At 46.0% G+C, this 16,241-nt stretch overlaps 2 protein-coding genes across 2 annotated transcripts; one reads left to right on the plus strand and one right to left on the minus strand.

Annotated features, from left to right (window-relative positions):
• Positions 1-1,094: 1,094 nt before the first annotated feature.
• On the plus strand, positions 1,095-4,069 carry agt (angiotensinogen; the record flags this gene model as incomplete). The annotated part of the gene is made up of 6 exons (XM_079730754.1): positions 1,095-1,520; positions 1,791-2,160; positions 2,422-2,546; positions 2,684-2,832; positions 3,354-3,510; positions 3,893-4,069. 6 exons carry the CDS (start codon positions 1,095-1,097, stop codon positions 4,067-4,069), a joined length of 1,404 nt encoding a protein of 467 aa, XP_079586880.1.
• Positions 4,070-5,833: 1,764 nt separating this feature from the next.
• Positions 5,834-15,396, minus strand: cog2 (component of oligomeric golgi complex 2). Its single transcript, XM_079731058.1, has 18 exons — positions 15,256-15,396; positions 14,675-14,836; positions 14,514-14,579; positions 14,325-14,405; positions 13,829-13,932; positions 13,334-13,442; positions 12,817-12,996; positions 12,413-12,537; positions 11,768-11,894; positions 11,354-11,493; positions 10,143-10,204; positions 9,881-10,032; positions 9,360-9,545; positions 9,205-9,277; positions 8,676-8,818; positions 8,105-8,244; positions 7,074-7,257; positions 5,834-6,216 (listed from the first exon to the last, which is right to left on the minus strand). The coding sequence occupies exons 1-18, from the start codon at positions 15,310-15,312 to the stop codon at positions 6,118-6,120; spliced, it is 2,190 nt and encodes a 729-aa protein (XP_079587184.1). The 5' UTR covers positions 15,313-15,396; the 3' UTR covers positions 5,834-6,117.
• Between the last annotated feature and the right edge of the window lie 845 nt (positions 15,397-16,241).

Below are 16,241 nucleotides of genomic sequence, written 5' to 3' on the forward strand. Positions count from 1 at the left end.
CACCCTGAGACACACAGAGCCATAGAACCTATGCCTCAGCTAAGTGTCATGGTGGTTTTTCGTTTGGATGGGCTACGTCTATTGGTTCATCAATAAGGGCTAATGCTGTGCGGTTCTTTGTAGTTTTACAACAAAGTAATGGCATTAATGTTAGTATGCGCTGGAATTTTATTCTCTAACTTTCCCCAAACAGTCAGTGATACAAACAAAGGTCCTTTTAAAAGAGAGCGGTTGCATAGTCCTGGTGATCCTAGTGATTCTGAACGGACTTGTGTTGTGATCTTTGCTTGGCCGGTATGGCTGATGGTGAACCCAGCAGGTTTTTGACCTCTATGATCGGGAATCGGTATACGCAGGCCGATCAGCCGTTATTGATCGCTGGAAGCATGGCAATGTCCAGAAGTTGGTGTGCAGACAGCAGAGCCGCCCCTATTTGTTCGTCTCCTGCAGGAGTCCATCAGTTCACTTTCCTCCGTGGCTGGAGTCCAACTCAAACACTAAAGTCCTGCAGGGTTTTAAACAGAAGCTTGTCCGGGAACCCAGTAGTAGGTGCTAGGAAAGTTTAATGCCTTCGCCGCTGAAAAAAGAAAGTGCTTTTTTGATGTATTTATTGAAGTTGAAAGCTGAATGCAAATGAAGGCAAAACCGCCCACACAAACACACACACACACACACACACACACACACACATACACACACACACGCACACACACACACACACACACACAGTTCTTCCATTTATTCTACTTTCCCCACGGCTGTCACCCTGCCTTCATTCATTGTCCAGCAGGAGCGACCACACACAAAAGAGAATGAATCAATCACTGACATGCTACCCTTTTCTTAATGTTTGGCTAATCCTGTCAGAGATGGAAAACCAGATCGAACCAGATTTTGTCCAGCGCAGCAAACAACAGTGATGTTCCATTCATTAAAAAAAACAAAAACAGCCATCCCATGAAGCCATACCTTTGTCTGGCTCAGCTCAGAAGGGCTTGTGATTCTACCAATAACACGACAGGCCTGCATGTCTTCTCCTCCACAGATTAAACTCACAGTTGAATCCCGCCGGACCACCAGAAAGTGTCCCTAAAATGCAGCGCCGGTCGCTCACGTCCGTCCCCCTGTCGCTGGTCCTCCTCCTGAGCTGTTGCATAGCAACGGAGGCCAACCGCGTCTACATCCACCCCTTCTCCCTCTTTGCCGCCGACAACGTGAGCTGCGAGACCCTGCAGACGGAGGCCCCCCAACCCCTGCGGACCCTGGCCCTGGCGCCGCTGGACGCCACCGTGCTGACGCCCGATGCCCGGGACCCCGCCGTGAGGGACGCCCCCCCGCAGAACGTCACTCAGAGGACAGCCGTGCTGGCCGAGCTGCTGAACACGCTGGGGGTCCGCCTGTACCAGGCGCTCAGCACCAAGCGGGGGCCCGCCAACACCCTGATGTCCCCCGTCAACACCTACGGCTCGCTGGTCACCTTCTACCTGGGGGCGTCTGTGAAGACGGCCAGCTCGTACCAGGTGGGACGTCGGTGTGGGACATGGGACACATCTGCATGGGCCGCTGGGAGGGTTTTTTTGCCGCCATGGGGGCAGTTGTACCTTAGGCAGTGTGTGTGATGGCATTACGCAGAAAGTTTTTGATTATTATCTGATAAAAGGTTATTTATTTGAATGAGGAATCAACTCAATAAACCGATCAATGACAATTGCAATTGAAATCGATTGATGATGAGGAAGATGTTGGACCTAAAACAAAACTCCATTCCTCTTCTTCCTCCCCTCCTCCAGGAGCTGTTGGGCTTGAACCGAGACACGGACCCCCAGGACTGCGTGTCCCTGGTGGACGGACACAAGGTGCTGAAGACCCTGCAGAGCATCACCTCCCTGGTGGACGACGGCCCTGAGGACGAGATCGTCACCCAGGTCTGGGCCTTCGCAGGGCCCCCGGGGGCCCAGCTCTCCGAGGACTTTGTCCAGGGCACGCAGGACTTCTCCGACGCGTCGTTCACCCGGGAGGTGGACTTCTCCCAGAGCCAGGAGGCGGAGGCGCTGGTGAGCGGGTTTGTGGAGAAGACCTCCGAGGGGAAGGTGAAGGACGTCTTCAAAGACCTCAGCCCGCGTGCCAACCTGCTGTTCATGAGCTCCTTTGTGTTTAAAGGTTGGTTTGCTCTCTTTTGAGGTAGTGTATGGTAATATGAGCCTTAACATTGCACCGTGTAAAACTATTGTTCATGGTTGCAAACCGGCAATGGAAAATGTTGTCCTCTTTTGTAACCAATGGAATAAAGGCCCATGGGAACTGTTTGACCTGCACATGTGCAGTTAACAGAGGCTATTTGAGGAAGTATCACCACAACCATCAAATATAGCACTGAACACAATTCCTGGATATTCTTAAACCACCACTTGGTCTCTTTAGGAAACTGGAAGACAGCCTTCCAACCAGAAAGGACCTCACCACAGGAGTTTCACGTAGACGAGAACACCACAGTGACCGTCCCGCTGATGACCCACACTGGGCCGTACTACTACTTCAACGACAAGGTAAGGACCAGTTGCTATGGTGACATGGCTGGGCAACGGGATGTCCGTATGTTTCCTCAAAAGATGGTGCCCTCAATATAGGTTTAGATTTGTGGTTGGGTTACTGTGTGAAATATTGGTTTCTATTCCCCATCAAGGTGAGACAATGCACAGTGGTGAAGCTGGCTCTGAGCAAGCGTTCCTATATGCTGCTGGTCCTGCCCAATGAGGGGATCAAGCTCAAGGACATCGAAGGAAAGCTTCGCTCCGACGTCATCACGGATTGGCACCGGGACCTCCAGGAAGGGTGAGTTTTCCTTTAAACCCCTCATCTGATGTCTATAAGTTTATCAAATATACCGGCAGCAATTAGCCTGTGTTTACGATGAACTGCCTATTAAAAAGATCCATCTCCAAAACGTCATATTTTGAGTGGAAAATACCCTTGGATACAAATCCTGGCTCTGAAAATGTCCACTGGATTTCACAGTGTTCATAGCCTGTGTTTATGATGAACTGCCTATTAAAAAGATCCATCACCAAAACGTCATATTTTGAGTGGAAAATATCCTTGGATACAAATCCTGGCTCTGAAAATGTCCACTGGATTTCACAGTGTTCATATTTCCACTTTGGAAACAGTTTTGCACGTAAATTACTTCATGAGGGTCAGAAAAGGCAATCATCCCTTAAGTCAATATCATCAACATTGGACGATATCATATCGACCAATATCCATTGTTGTGGGTTTGGTCTTTAAAGCGTTGTTACCTTTCAGCAAAAATCTTTCAACTGCCTTGTTGTGTTGGTTTGTTATTGTCTGAGCAGTCAGCTGGAGCTGTCCCTTCCCAAGTTCTCCCTGTCGTCTGTGACGGACCTCCGCCAGCTGCTCGGCAACATGGCGGCCGAGGTAGAGGACAGACTGCTGGGCTCCGAGGCGGAGTTCGACCGACTCAGCACCAGCAAACCCTTCACAATAGATAAGGTAAGCTGGAGCATGCAGGTTTTATCTTAGCAGTATAACTCAGATATTACTCGACGACACAAATGGGCCATAGTTTCAATTTATTTTTGTTAACAAAGTGTCTTTCATCCAGAATAATACAATTAACAAAAACTTTTTCAAATGCTTACGTTTGCTTTGTTGGTTGCATGTTGTTTTTAAATGTGTTTTCTGCTGTGAACTGGAAAAAAAAATCCTAATCTGAATGCGAGTACTATTGCGCAAATATATCCTATAATAAACTGCTGCAATGGGTGACCAGTTACTCTTCATACATTGACTCACACAATAACCATACACAATAGAGATTTACAACCAAGTATGTGTGACTGACAGTTGTCTGTCTTCCCTTGCCCTCTACCAGGTTCTCAACAAGGTGCAGTTTGAGATGTCAGAAGAAGGAGCAGAAAGCGAGGACAGGAACCTGGAAGGGGGCGTGCCCCTGAAGCTGACCATCAACCGGCCCTTCTTCTTCTCCGTAACAGAAGGACATTCTAATGCCATCCTCATGCTGGGGAAGATCACCAATCCTACGCTCTAGGGAGTTTTATAGGAGCTTACAAATATTACTAAGTATTATCCAAAGTAATATAACGGCCAGTTGCCCTAAGAATACTTTACCATCCACTGAAGATGAAATCCATTGACAAGCAGTACTTTCTTATTTGTCTCTCTGTCACATCCTCTGCATATTAGTCTTGTGAGATAGCACACGAGGAGATGAAGCACAATTGAATGACCTATGACCAATGAGCTGTTAACCATTAATCAGTATTCACACTGAACTCATGCGTAGATCTAAGGAGCAAAACATTTCTTCTGTAAATTTATATATTGCAGTGTTCTGTACAGTATGTGATTTAAAGTAGGTCCAGTAGAATCTGTTTCTGTGATGAATGTCTGATGTCTTTGTATATCATGTAATAGAGTATATTTTTGTTTGTTTACAATGATTGTTGAAATAAAGATTTTGTTTCTCAATGTAGTAACATTGGTGCTCAGTGTTTCACCCAAGATCTGACGCACTGAGGTGACCTTTTACAGGCATGGACGACCTCTTTGCTCTTAGATCCGATGTTTAAAATACACTGATGTAGCATCAATATCATGGCTGCTGACCTCAGAGACAGAGACAGACAGAGAGAGCTCAGCATTTAGTATTTCTTGAACACAGTATTAAGGGTTAAAATCGGTGCATTGGTCAAAGTCAGGGTAAATGTTTGTGTAATGTAGAGTCAGTATAGTTGGTGTTAAAGGTCCCATGGCATGCTACATTATGGATGCTTTAATATAGGTATTAGTGGACCCCTAACACAGTATTTAAAGACATTCCCGAAATTCAGCCTTGGTGCAGAATTGCCACTACGCGCCAGTCGCACATTGAGCTTTCCCCAAATGCGCCGTTTCGGTATCTGTAGCTTTATTGCAAATGAGGAGAGAGGCGGGTCAAGGAAGAGGGTACCAGAGACGTCAAAGAATCAATGTGTTATGCCCCATAACACCAACAGCAGAAAGGTATATCCAAATAACAAAGAAGTGTACAACACTTGCGATACAGTGTGTGCAATCACACACACACAAACACACACATATGTGGCGCTCGCACGTACCTCATTGGCAGGCCAAATTCTCTGGGCTGGAAAGGCAGAGAAAGGGGAGGCGGCATCTCCCCTTATGACGACAAACGGGGAAAAATCCAAAACGGCGCGTCTGAGCTTTGTTTTTTCAAAGGCAGAGCAGAATGCCTAGGGCTCGTTTTACACCCAACCAAATTTCTAGCTACTGGGGGAGCACAGATAGGCTAGGGGAACTCATATTAATGTTAGAAAACCTCAGAAAGAGAATTTTTCATGCCATGGGATCTTTAATAGTTCAAATGTGGTTGGACATGGAGAACATTGCCGGTACACCATTGATGCATTTCTGCAGGTTGACTAATTGTTAATAGCTCAAATGTGGTTGACATGGAGAACATTGACAGTACACCATTGTTGCATTTCTGCAGGTTGACTAATTGCCACCATTTCTTTGCAAATTAATTTGACATACACAACATATCCATACATTGTGATATTTTATTTATTATCAATGTAAATAGCATTAATTAAAACATTTACATAATTCACAGCAGATTGTTGCTATATTCACAGCACGTTGTAGTGTATAATATAGGTTTTGGCATTCTTTTTTAAAACATACTATATCCAATGGCCAACATTACAAGACAGAGGAATCATTAGTGCCTGCATAAAAAGGACTAACATGTCGGCCATTTTACTGTTATGAACCCAGTAGAGGTTGAATGTTATATATATGTTTGTGTGTGTGTGTGTGTGTGTGTGTGTGTGTGTGTGTGTGTGTGTGTGTGTGTGTGTGTGTGTGTGTGTGTGTGTGTGTGTGTGTGTGTGTGTGTGTGTCTAAATGTGCAATCGTCCTCAGTTAGCATGGACAGGATAAGGTTGATCATATCTTGTTTACCCACCCAAGTGTGACGTGTATGGTTGCGCTGTGGTTGTTGTACTACTGATTTCCGTAAGTCCAGTGTGTGTGTGTGTGAGAATGTGAGAGATGTGAGAGTCCTGTAGAACTTTATTGGTTCTGTTCAGCCAGGTCCCGGGCCTCCTGCACCAGCTCCGTCAGTGTGGAGAACATGGAGATCTGAGATGGGTGCAGACCCATCTTCTCGATCTGCGGGAGAGAGGCATCCATCAAAACAGACCGCATTCCACTGCAACGTAAACCTTGACTCACATTTGTTTATAGCCGCTAAATGGCACCAAACTGGTCATGATGATAGGCAGTGGGTGAAACTATGAACTGTGTCTGATGTATTGAACTGACCTTAAGATTACTTTATAAATCAAACACAATGTCCTGCTCTTGGAGCCGCTGGACCACACATTGTTGAGCGCCGTTGTGCTGCCAGACTAAATACAGTCTTCTGGTCCACAGCTCAGGTTGTTGTGTCCTTACCTGCCCCTCGATAACAGAATGTATTGCTGAATCCTGCACTCAAAAGGTTTCAAAATTGCCCCCCTAGTATGCTTAACCTGGATTTGTTGATTTGATGATGCATTTCATGAGTGCATTTCTATTGTTATTTTGTATGTATTCATCGATATGAAGCACCAGGTACGTGGAAAGCTTTTGAATGAGAATACTCAACTACAATTTTATAGCATTTTTTTTTTTTATATTAATGCTTATTATTAATGCTTATTATCTTATGTTGGCATATATATATTTTTTGTCATATTTTTGGCTTTTTTTTTTTCAGTTTTTCAAATCATCTTTTGTTCAAAAACAATGATATACTTTCAATTACACCGATTGGTGTTGTTAATTGATTTTGTAAAAGCGTATTTGAAGAAGCACAATCACAACATGGTCAACGTTGAGTGTTCTTGTGCCTCACTTAACGTTGACCGCTTTGTAACTGCGCTTTTTTAAAGGTGCTCTATCCTCAGCGTCTTTGAAAAAGCACTTCAAATAGAGTTGTCATTCCAGCCCGTAGTCTTCAACAGTATTATGTGCACGTCCCCTACCTGCTCTCCCAGGTACTGCACATCCAGCGTCAGCTGCAGGCGGATTTTGCCGTCGTCCGACAGCCCCCCGTTGGTCCCCGTCGTGGTTACCGTGGCGGCGCCTTTCCGGGCCTGCTTCAGCCTCTTCAGGCTCTCCTCCATCTTCCTCACCGAGCTCAGCACCTCCGAGATGGTTTCATAGTACCTTTAGGCCCCGGGGAAACACGTGTTCAGCATAGGAACACAACATCCTTGGAAGTGATTGCCATGCCAACCGTTACCATTTGTTGTCACTACGACTACAACACCTACAGTCGATCACATGGGAGCCAGTTAATAGCCTTAAAAAATAGACCGTAAACTGGAAATCCTCCGGATTATACCCGGTATGTGTGAACGCAAATGTCCGAATCAGTTTACCCGGGTAGGCCTGTCTAGTGTAAAGCCTGGAGATTCGGTGAGCTGGAGAACTCACAACGAGTTGTGAGTTTGTTTCTATCATGTGACGTGAAACCAGGAGCACAGAGTGTAGCTGCTTCATACTTCTCTCTTCTTGCCTGTATTTTGCGTTCTACATTACACTTCTTCTCTGATATTGCTATTGGATACGTTTAAATAAATGCTGTATTGGTATCACTGCAAAAAGCTTTACAGAGTAGGAAGCCTCACCCTTGATCTTCAATGTGTTGTAAGCAAAACACTGCGACTTCGGCTGCATGCTTTTTGCGTTTCTTCCTGCCTCCTACACGCTCTGCCCAGGTGCCACCCCTCTTCTTAGGTATCCGGAGTATCACCAATATGTGTGAACGTGTTTGATGCGGCTTATCTCTGGATGCGTGTTGCATGTGTGAATGTGCAACTCTGGATCATCTCCGGACCTGATTCTCCGGAGATGATCCGCATTCAATGTGTGAAAGGCAACATTCAGAAACAAATATCCGACCACTCTTTGGGAACTACACTACCAACGCATATTCTCTCTCTGTGGACTAATGCCCAATTAGAATTATTAACTGTGTGTGCACGTTGCCTGCATGTTGCGTTGTGCCTACCGTTGTGTGCAGTCACACAGGGTGACACGTAGCCAGTCTTGCGCCGTAGCAGGGTCGACCAGACCCGTGGAGTCAGTCAGCAACTGATGCAGCGGACGGAGGGCGTTGTCCATGTACGCTGAGGCGCGCACCGGCACTTCCTGTGCACAAGGAAGTAGCAGCAACGTAAGCAAAGGCGGCAGTTCACTCTTTCATTCATTCATTCGTTCATTTGTTTATTCATTCATTTACCATGTACTGGTAGCCTGGGATTTCCACAATAATTGTCTGGTGATGGTTTGGACTTCACTAATAAGCGCTAGCCATTTAAAAGACCAAACGGAAAACCAAACGCGAGCATGAGTGTCCGAATGGTGTCCTGACCCCTAGCTGCTCGTTAATGAAGCATTTGAATGAAAAGTTAAGCAACAAATATAAAAGCTTTGACCCCGGTTAGGACGCAACAGATGTTTATGATACAAAGTAACTTCCAACCAAAACCACCAATAACTGCACTCTACCTGTAGGCATCCTTGATCAACATGCTGGACCCCTACATGTCCCTAGATGACTCTATAGGGAGCGGCCGTACCTTGTTGGTCCGGCGGTAGAGGCGGGGCACCTCCGAGGCGCTCTTCAGGTAGCGGCTGCAGCGCTCGCTCAGATGCTGGGTCATGCGGGCGTTCAGCGTGGGGGTGCTGCCGGACAGAGAGGCCTTGGAGTCCCCCAGGGCCGCTGGCAGGAGAGAGACATGCTGTCAGTCCGTCTATCTAAGCTCATTCTATAAACACACCGTCATCTATTAAAGAGTGAAATGCTCTGTGAGAATGTCTTGTTTTCTTTAGCCCGCCCCCAGCTCGTTTCTGACCTATCAGGGCATCTCTTACCTGATTGGTTGGGGGAATCTATATTGCCTGTCAACAATTTTGGGGGAGGATTTTTGGGTTGTTTAAATTTTTCTGGCCTGTTCTTTATGGTTTAGGACAGTTTTCATTTCTTAGTGGTGAAGTTACAAATGAAAAGAATAATTCAAGGAAAAATACATATTGTAGGGCTCAAGAGGGTCAAGACCTAAATATTCTGAAAGATAAAAGATATTGGTAGGATTGTGCGCTAAATACCTTCTATCACAGTGAAGTTTTTGAAGCCGACTGCCTCGAGCCTCTGTCTGACTATCTCCATCAAGTCTGGAATCTGAGGAAGACCGACAGGAAAACATTACACCCAACTGAAACTTTTAGAAAATGAAAAGTGATAAGGTAGTTGCGATCTTCACCTGCTCTTGTAGCTTTTGTATGTCTGCCGCGATGTAGACCAGCTTTTTGGTGGAGAGAGAGGCAGGAATTCCGCCTTCGCTTCCACCCTCGTCCAATGAGGCGCGACTAGAGGTGGAGGAGGCGGAGCTCGGCAGGGGCCTGGTGGGCTCCTTGATGACCTCAGGGCAGGGAGTCTTGGTGAGAACCTGTGAAGGCAGCAGTCAGCATCGTGAAGTCACGCTGGAAGTCAACAAAAAAACGTCAATATTTAACACCCAATCACGTCCAGGCTACCATGTTTGAAGTCAATATATAAACCTGCATGATGTCACTTTTATAGTGCAGCTGTTTACTCCATTAAGAGATGATTCTTTCTAAATATTGGTATTCTGGTACAGTTCCCCCACCGTGGGCAGACATGAAATCCCAGTAGACGATATAGCTAAAACTGTAGCTACCACTCAAGCCACTAGAGGCTGCTATTGGGTCAAGGTACAGGGTGCAGGTTTAAGTCAAAACAAGCAGCGAGGGTGTAGGTCACCTCATGGAGGAACTTGGAGTATCTGGAGTAGAGCTGCAGGGTGATCTTCCAGAAGCGATGGGCCAGGGGCGCCATGTAGATCCCGTCTGACCAGCACCTCTTCAGGCAAGACCACAGCACCTCAGACACCTTAAGGTGGTACGCACTGCCCGCTGCTCCACACACACACACACACACACACACACACACACACACTGAGTCAATTACAAGTTTTACGAATGATGCAAATTTATTTCTTTTTTCACACAGAGTGAGTGTTTACCTGGGGCGGCCTCTAGCCCATCACTTATAGCGTTCTCTAAACTTCCAGCTATCTCCTTGTACCTGGGATAGAGATGCACAAATGACACACAGAGGGGGGAGAGGGAAAACACTTGGGGTTAGGGTGGGAAAGACACAAGCACACAGAAATCACGTGAAATGGAAAGTCCCAACAGCAGGCGCACAAAGTCCACGAAACCGGCATGGTCACGTACGAGTCGAAGCTGCTGCCAAACGCAAACAGTACAACATGATGGTGATAAACACCGTCCCCACGCTGTGAGCTGCTGTACTCTGCACAATACAAACACACGACTTGTTTGTTTGTTGTGCCATGTACGTTAAAAATGTCATGGGTGTTTTCCAGAACACAGAACACAGTTCATTACATTGTCCCCAATCCACAAATATTTGGAGGTCTTGTATTTAACTATCCTCTGTTGATGCAATGTGTGTAGTAAGAAAGTAACTAATATAATCACTAAGGCATGTGTATAGTCAATAAGTGTCTCCTTGCACCGAGAGATAGCTCCTTTCCTCTCTCCTTTTGAAAGGCGTCATGTTAGTTAGGATTTACATTAACCCTGGAGACAAGAAGTCTGAAACTGGGGCCATGTCATACCCTGACTTCTTATGGTGTAGATCCCATTAGTGGTCTTGCAAAAAACATGTCGTCCAAGCTCATTTGATTGGCTGCAAATCAAATGAGCCCTCAACAAATCCCGCCGGTGGCAGACCTTCCAGACATAATGAGCTAAGTGCATGTGTTCCAGCTGTACACTTCCTCCATAGTGTGAAGCAAATTAACTTGGCCCCTCCCCCCCGTGGCTGGCTTCTGCCACGACCAATCCACAACAGTCTCCACATGGTCACTCTACTCACCTTTGTTTTTCTGAACAAAAGCCCTAAAATCTGATATTTAACTATAAGAATCACGTGCACCTATTGTCTCTTAGGAAGATGCTTGGTATGCTTTGCGTGTGTCTTCCCATGATCATGCTGCATTCCATTCAATAAGAGTCTATAATGAATCGTTTTTCATCAGTGAGCTCTCATTGACCAGTGGCAATAGCATATAGCAGAGCTGAAATCAATAGCCATTTAATTATTACAGAAACGGGTCGACTGCATTAAGCATCAATAATCAGTAATGATCAATCACTTGATCAGGAACAAGAAGGGCATGGACCGGCATTAACAGTCCCTCCCCACCGTAGCTGGAAGTAGACGGGCAAGTTCCACTTGTTGTGGAAGCTGGTGTAGGTGGGGTGGACCCGCAGCCGCTTCACACTGGCCTGGGAGCTGCACTGACGCTCGAACCGCCGCACAAACTCCATGCTCACCGTGTACCGCTGGTCAGGGACAGCAAGGGAGGAGAAGAGCAGGGATCACACCAGACACAAAACGCCACGAGAATAGCCAAGAGACATTTTCACCTTTGCAATCACTATCCAGGCAGAATTACAATTCAAACAATATAGTTGTGTGTTTTGTGTTTGTGGTGCTGCACACAAATGCACACAACGCGCGGGCACACACACACACACACACACACACACACACACACACACACACACACACACACACACACACACACACACACACACACACACACACACTAGCTACCTCATAGAATACGTCTGGGTTGCCCGGGTTGAAGAGGTAGGCCATCCTCTCCTCTATGCCGCGTATTATCTCAGGCCACACAGAGTTGACCAGGAAATCGTAACCTGGCACCATGTCAGCTTTGTCACTGAGGAGTGAGAGAAACAGCTTTTATTTTAAAACGTTGAGCTAGCAATCTGAAAGCCCTACAAATGTGACGTCTGTGACTACAGTCGATGCTACAACAGTATGAGAACAAGATCTTGGGAGTTTAACAAGAAACCAAGAGAAACAAGGTCCAAATGAAAGAGGTCCAAATCTGGTCAAAACACATGCAGTGTGCGTTGGCATGGCAGTTACCACAATTGGTATGCACCAAGCCCTAAGGAAGGTAATTTGAAAGGATAAGTAGCTCTAATACAATGTTTACCAAAGAATAAGGTGATTTTATGTGTATTTTTTCGAATATTGTTATTATCTAAATTGTTTAAGCATTTCCCAAGGACCACCAGCTGTGTCCTGTGCTGGTCCACAAACAACCACTGCTGACCAAACACTACCAATGCACGTCCACGGACCACTGCTGGACCAAACCCTACCACTGCACGTCCACGGACCACTGCTGCCGACCACAGGCTTGGGAGACTTGTGCTCCAGCATCAGTACCTGGAGACGGCCCCTCCGGTCACCTCCCGGAGCAGTCTACAGTGGTGAGGGACAAACTCCAGCAGTCTGGAGTACATCAGCTGCAGACCGTTTGGGTTAGCCTTCACCAGGTCTTCCACGATCACCTGGAGGGCAGGAGAGCAATGGGGTGGACAGAGCAGGGGGTCAGGGAAGGATTGTGTAGCAGTTATAGAAAATATTATTGGCTTGTCGCCAGGACTGGCAAAGAAAATCATAAGCGAAATACAATTAACTTGACGTAAGAATGAAGGGTTGTAATGTCACAGTAAATAAGTAAAAGTGAAGCATTCTGTTGGGGGGAGACATCCTTCAATGCCTTCGGTTGTCATCAAAAGTTAAGTGTAGTGTGAATGCTCCAGTGTGTTTGAGAGGGATTGACTCACCTGGTCCATGTAGGGTTTCACCAGCACCTGTCCCACCAAGGCCTCGGCGTCTCGCGTCTTGTCTATGGTGGCGTAGGTCCGCAGGCAGTGACGCACCATCTCAAGGTTGGCCGTCTGCAGCCCCTGGATCAGCACGTCCTCCAGGGACTGCTGCAGCATCGAGGTGATGCCCGCGATGCGCTGGGCAAGGAGAGATCGGTATCACATTTTAATAACCAGGCATCTGTCTGGACAGTCAACCCCTGAACCACTAAATCCCTTCATAATGTAAAGGGGAAGGGAGTTAAATGGTTCAATGGGATTTGCAATATTTGCACAGCAGGAGGCAAGACACCACCTATGTTTTATGTTTAACAGAATTTGGATGTACGGAATACGCTAATGTTGCACAACAGGATGTACAACACTGATTCCAAAGGGAGGAGAATGAAAATAGTATCTTTGTCAAATGACAAAATGGATGGCTGGTGGAATGCAAGGCTATTTGGGGGATCACTCATGCTTTCAGATCACTTACAGGTCTTATTTTGTCCAGCAGGGGCAAGCCTTTGCTCTGTATTGCATGGAACTGGAGCTGGTTAAACTCTGTAGCGATTCTTTCAAGGATCTGACCTGCGAGTAGAGGACTTTGGAGAGACACACACACACACACACACACACACACACACAGTAATTTATGTACACCAATGATCACACCAAAGAATGTATAATATGCATTATTGGTAATTATCCAAGCACCAATTTCCTTGTTCAGTACAGCTAGCAATTGATGATGAGGATGTTATTGACAATGTACAAAAGAAAAAAAAAATGTTTTTTTCCAAAGCAATGTCATTATAAGTGAGTAGGGGTTAGGTATCTTGCTCAAGAACCCCTACAGTGTGGTAATTTGTGGTTCTGAACCTAGAACCATTTGGCAGGGAAACACAGTAACAGTATTCCTGCCCCCGCGTGTGCCTATGTGCATGTGTTTGCATGTGTGTGCATGTGTGTGTATCTTGGTCAGCCCTACCTGCTGCTCTCCAGGGAGCTGGACTCCTTGGTGTTCTGTGTGTGCAGAATCTTCTCAATCTTCTCCACTGAGCGCACCACCTGGATCAGCCTCAGCACACACACCTGGTGGATACATGAAACATATTTAATGGCAATGACAAAGATATCCTCATGTTAATAACAATGGGAGTCATCTGTTATATACAAGCAATACGAGTGATTGATGCATTTATACACTTATAGACTCCAGTAATGGGGGCTGTTGTCGATTTGTGCTCGGTCAATGTTGTTATTTTAGGGTAAGACGGCATCACACTACGTTGGCTACACGGCTATCAAATTACTCTCAAGATTACAATATTTTCTTTAACAAACTAAAAATCAACCTGTTCATCTCAACTGATCATTAAAAAAAGGGAGTCAGGTTAAGCAAGGTTATCAAACAATACTTACTTACTAATCTCAATACATACTAAAAGCGTTTGATTAGGGATAGCTGATTATTGCTGTTTTACCTTTTTTTTCTGCAGGTCCTCTTGTTTTGCCAGATGGCCGTCAATGTCCTCAATCACCCCACTCACACAGGAACGAAGGCTCTACAATAACCACATCGACCAGCATTAGTGGACACTCCTCCACACACACACATGCACACACACACAGTGTACTGAAAGAAGAGATGTGTACACAAGCACAATACGCACCATCACTTCTTCTCGTAACTGTCCCAGGGGGACAGAGAGCTGATTTAAGGCTTTGTCCATTCCGACCTTTCAAAAGATTAGACACACAGATAGTGAGACGTGACGTGTGATAAGAGAAAGGTGTAGGAGGAGGGAAAGGAGGGAAGGGCGTTACCACTCACCAGGTTGGTGGAAAGGTTGACAAAGTCTGCATAGTCTTTGTTGATGAGCTCAACCATAGCGGTCTTCAGTAACTTGTAGTACATCTCCAGATCCTCTCGCATTTCTTCCAGCTGAACCTGCTTGCGACAATCAGCCACGAACTGATCCACGTCAAAGTCATCCTGAGAGCAGAATGAGTGAGAGTGAAAGAAAGAGGGAGCGTCAGGGAGCGATATTGTACACATTCGTCAAGGGAAGACATGTAGTTTGGAGAGGAAAGACAGACTCTTCAGTACGAGCATGCACCCTGAGAGTCATCAACACAATATGAAAACGTTCCCAACGTTAACCATTTGATGGCTAATGGTTGTACTGGTCGAGGGTCGTCGTTGCACATACTCGACAGGTCTTTGACGTTAGTCAAATATCGACATACATATTCAGCTCTGATTCCAATTAACTAGAACAGTATTTACTTGATCCAGTAGACATAAATGTTGACAATGACCAGAATAACCCAGGAAGACTTGAATGACAGGTTGGCCTCTATACCCAGCCTAATATAACACATATCTGCAACATCGCTTTACAGGTGACTTACCTTCATAAAAACGTCCTTGTCGAAGCACAGAGAATCGGGGGCCTTCGGTAAATTCATGTTAGGGTTTGTAACGTCTCAGATAAAAGGAAAAAATGACTTTGGCTAGCTAGATGTGAGAATATTAAGACGCTTCCGCAAACATGGCAAGCGTACCACCGAGGAAGAGACGAGGAGGGGTCAGAGGAACGGTGACGCTCTGCGCCCTCTATTGGTCACATGGGGTATGGGGGCAGTGTTGCCAGATTGGGCGGGAAATCTGTCCCAATCTGGCAACACTGTATGCAGGGGGGGAGGGACTGTTTTCAACTCTCTTTACAAGTAAGCCTCCTTTACATCTTAATACTAATTCAGCATTAAGATAGAAATAAGCCCTCAGTAAGCAGGAATACCGGTTAGTATACCTTAACCGCCTAAGAAAATAAAGTGTAGTAAAGGTGGATCATGGAAACTGTATCTCAGTTGTAACCAAGAAGCCCATCCACGGATGGATAAAACGATGAGGAAACTAATAAAGGGGGAAGCAGGGAGGTGGATGGGCATTACCCCTCATGGTAAAATTAGAATTAACCCCAGGCTCATTTTATAATCCCAGATCAATAATAATTGGATGTATAGTGACTAGAGTAAAGACAATAATGCTCATCAAGGACTTTGATTTGATTCTCGGGGGCAGCTTTGTAACCTGACATCTGTTTGGAAACCCCACCTAATTGGACGTTACAACAGGGCGTTCAAAGTCAGCTGATCCGTCCGCAGCCAGTCGCCTTCTGATCACCAGGACGCTCTCAGTACTGCTCGGTAGACCCAGATCCCTGGTGGTCTCCTAACCCGGATGCTGCTGCGGACTCCGGGAGGCTATAACTAACAATAATTGCATCACTGCGTGGCGGTGTAGCGTACCGTCAGTCACGACAGGGGCTGATACCATTTCAGTACCCTTCAGGAGAGGACAGCTCCCCCACGTTCACGAGCCGTTACCGGGCTAG

This window comes from Pollachius pollachius (assembly GCF_949987615.1).
Source record: "Pollachius pollachius genome assembly, chromosome: 2".
Classification (NCBI taxonomy): domain Eukaryota; kingdom Metazoa; phylum Chordata; class Actinopteri; order Gadiformes; family Gadidae; genus Pollachius; species Pollachius pollachius.

Coding starts and splice junctions, on each gene's coding strand:
- cog2 (XM_079731058.1), bottom strand. CDS start 15,312: ATGAATTTACCGAAGGCCCCCGATTCTCTGTGCTTCGACAAGGACGTT. Junction 14,406..14,513: donor AGTTACGAGAAGAAGTGATG/GTGCGTATTGTG, acceptor TGGTTATTGTAG/AGCCTTCGTTCCTGTGTGAG. Junction 7,258..8,104: donor CTGTGTGACTGCACACAACG/GTAGGCACAACG, acceptor CGGGGCCTAAAG/GTACTATGAAACCATCTCGG.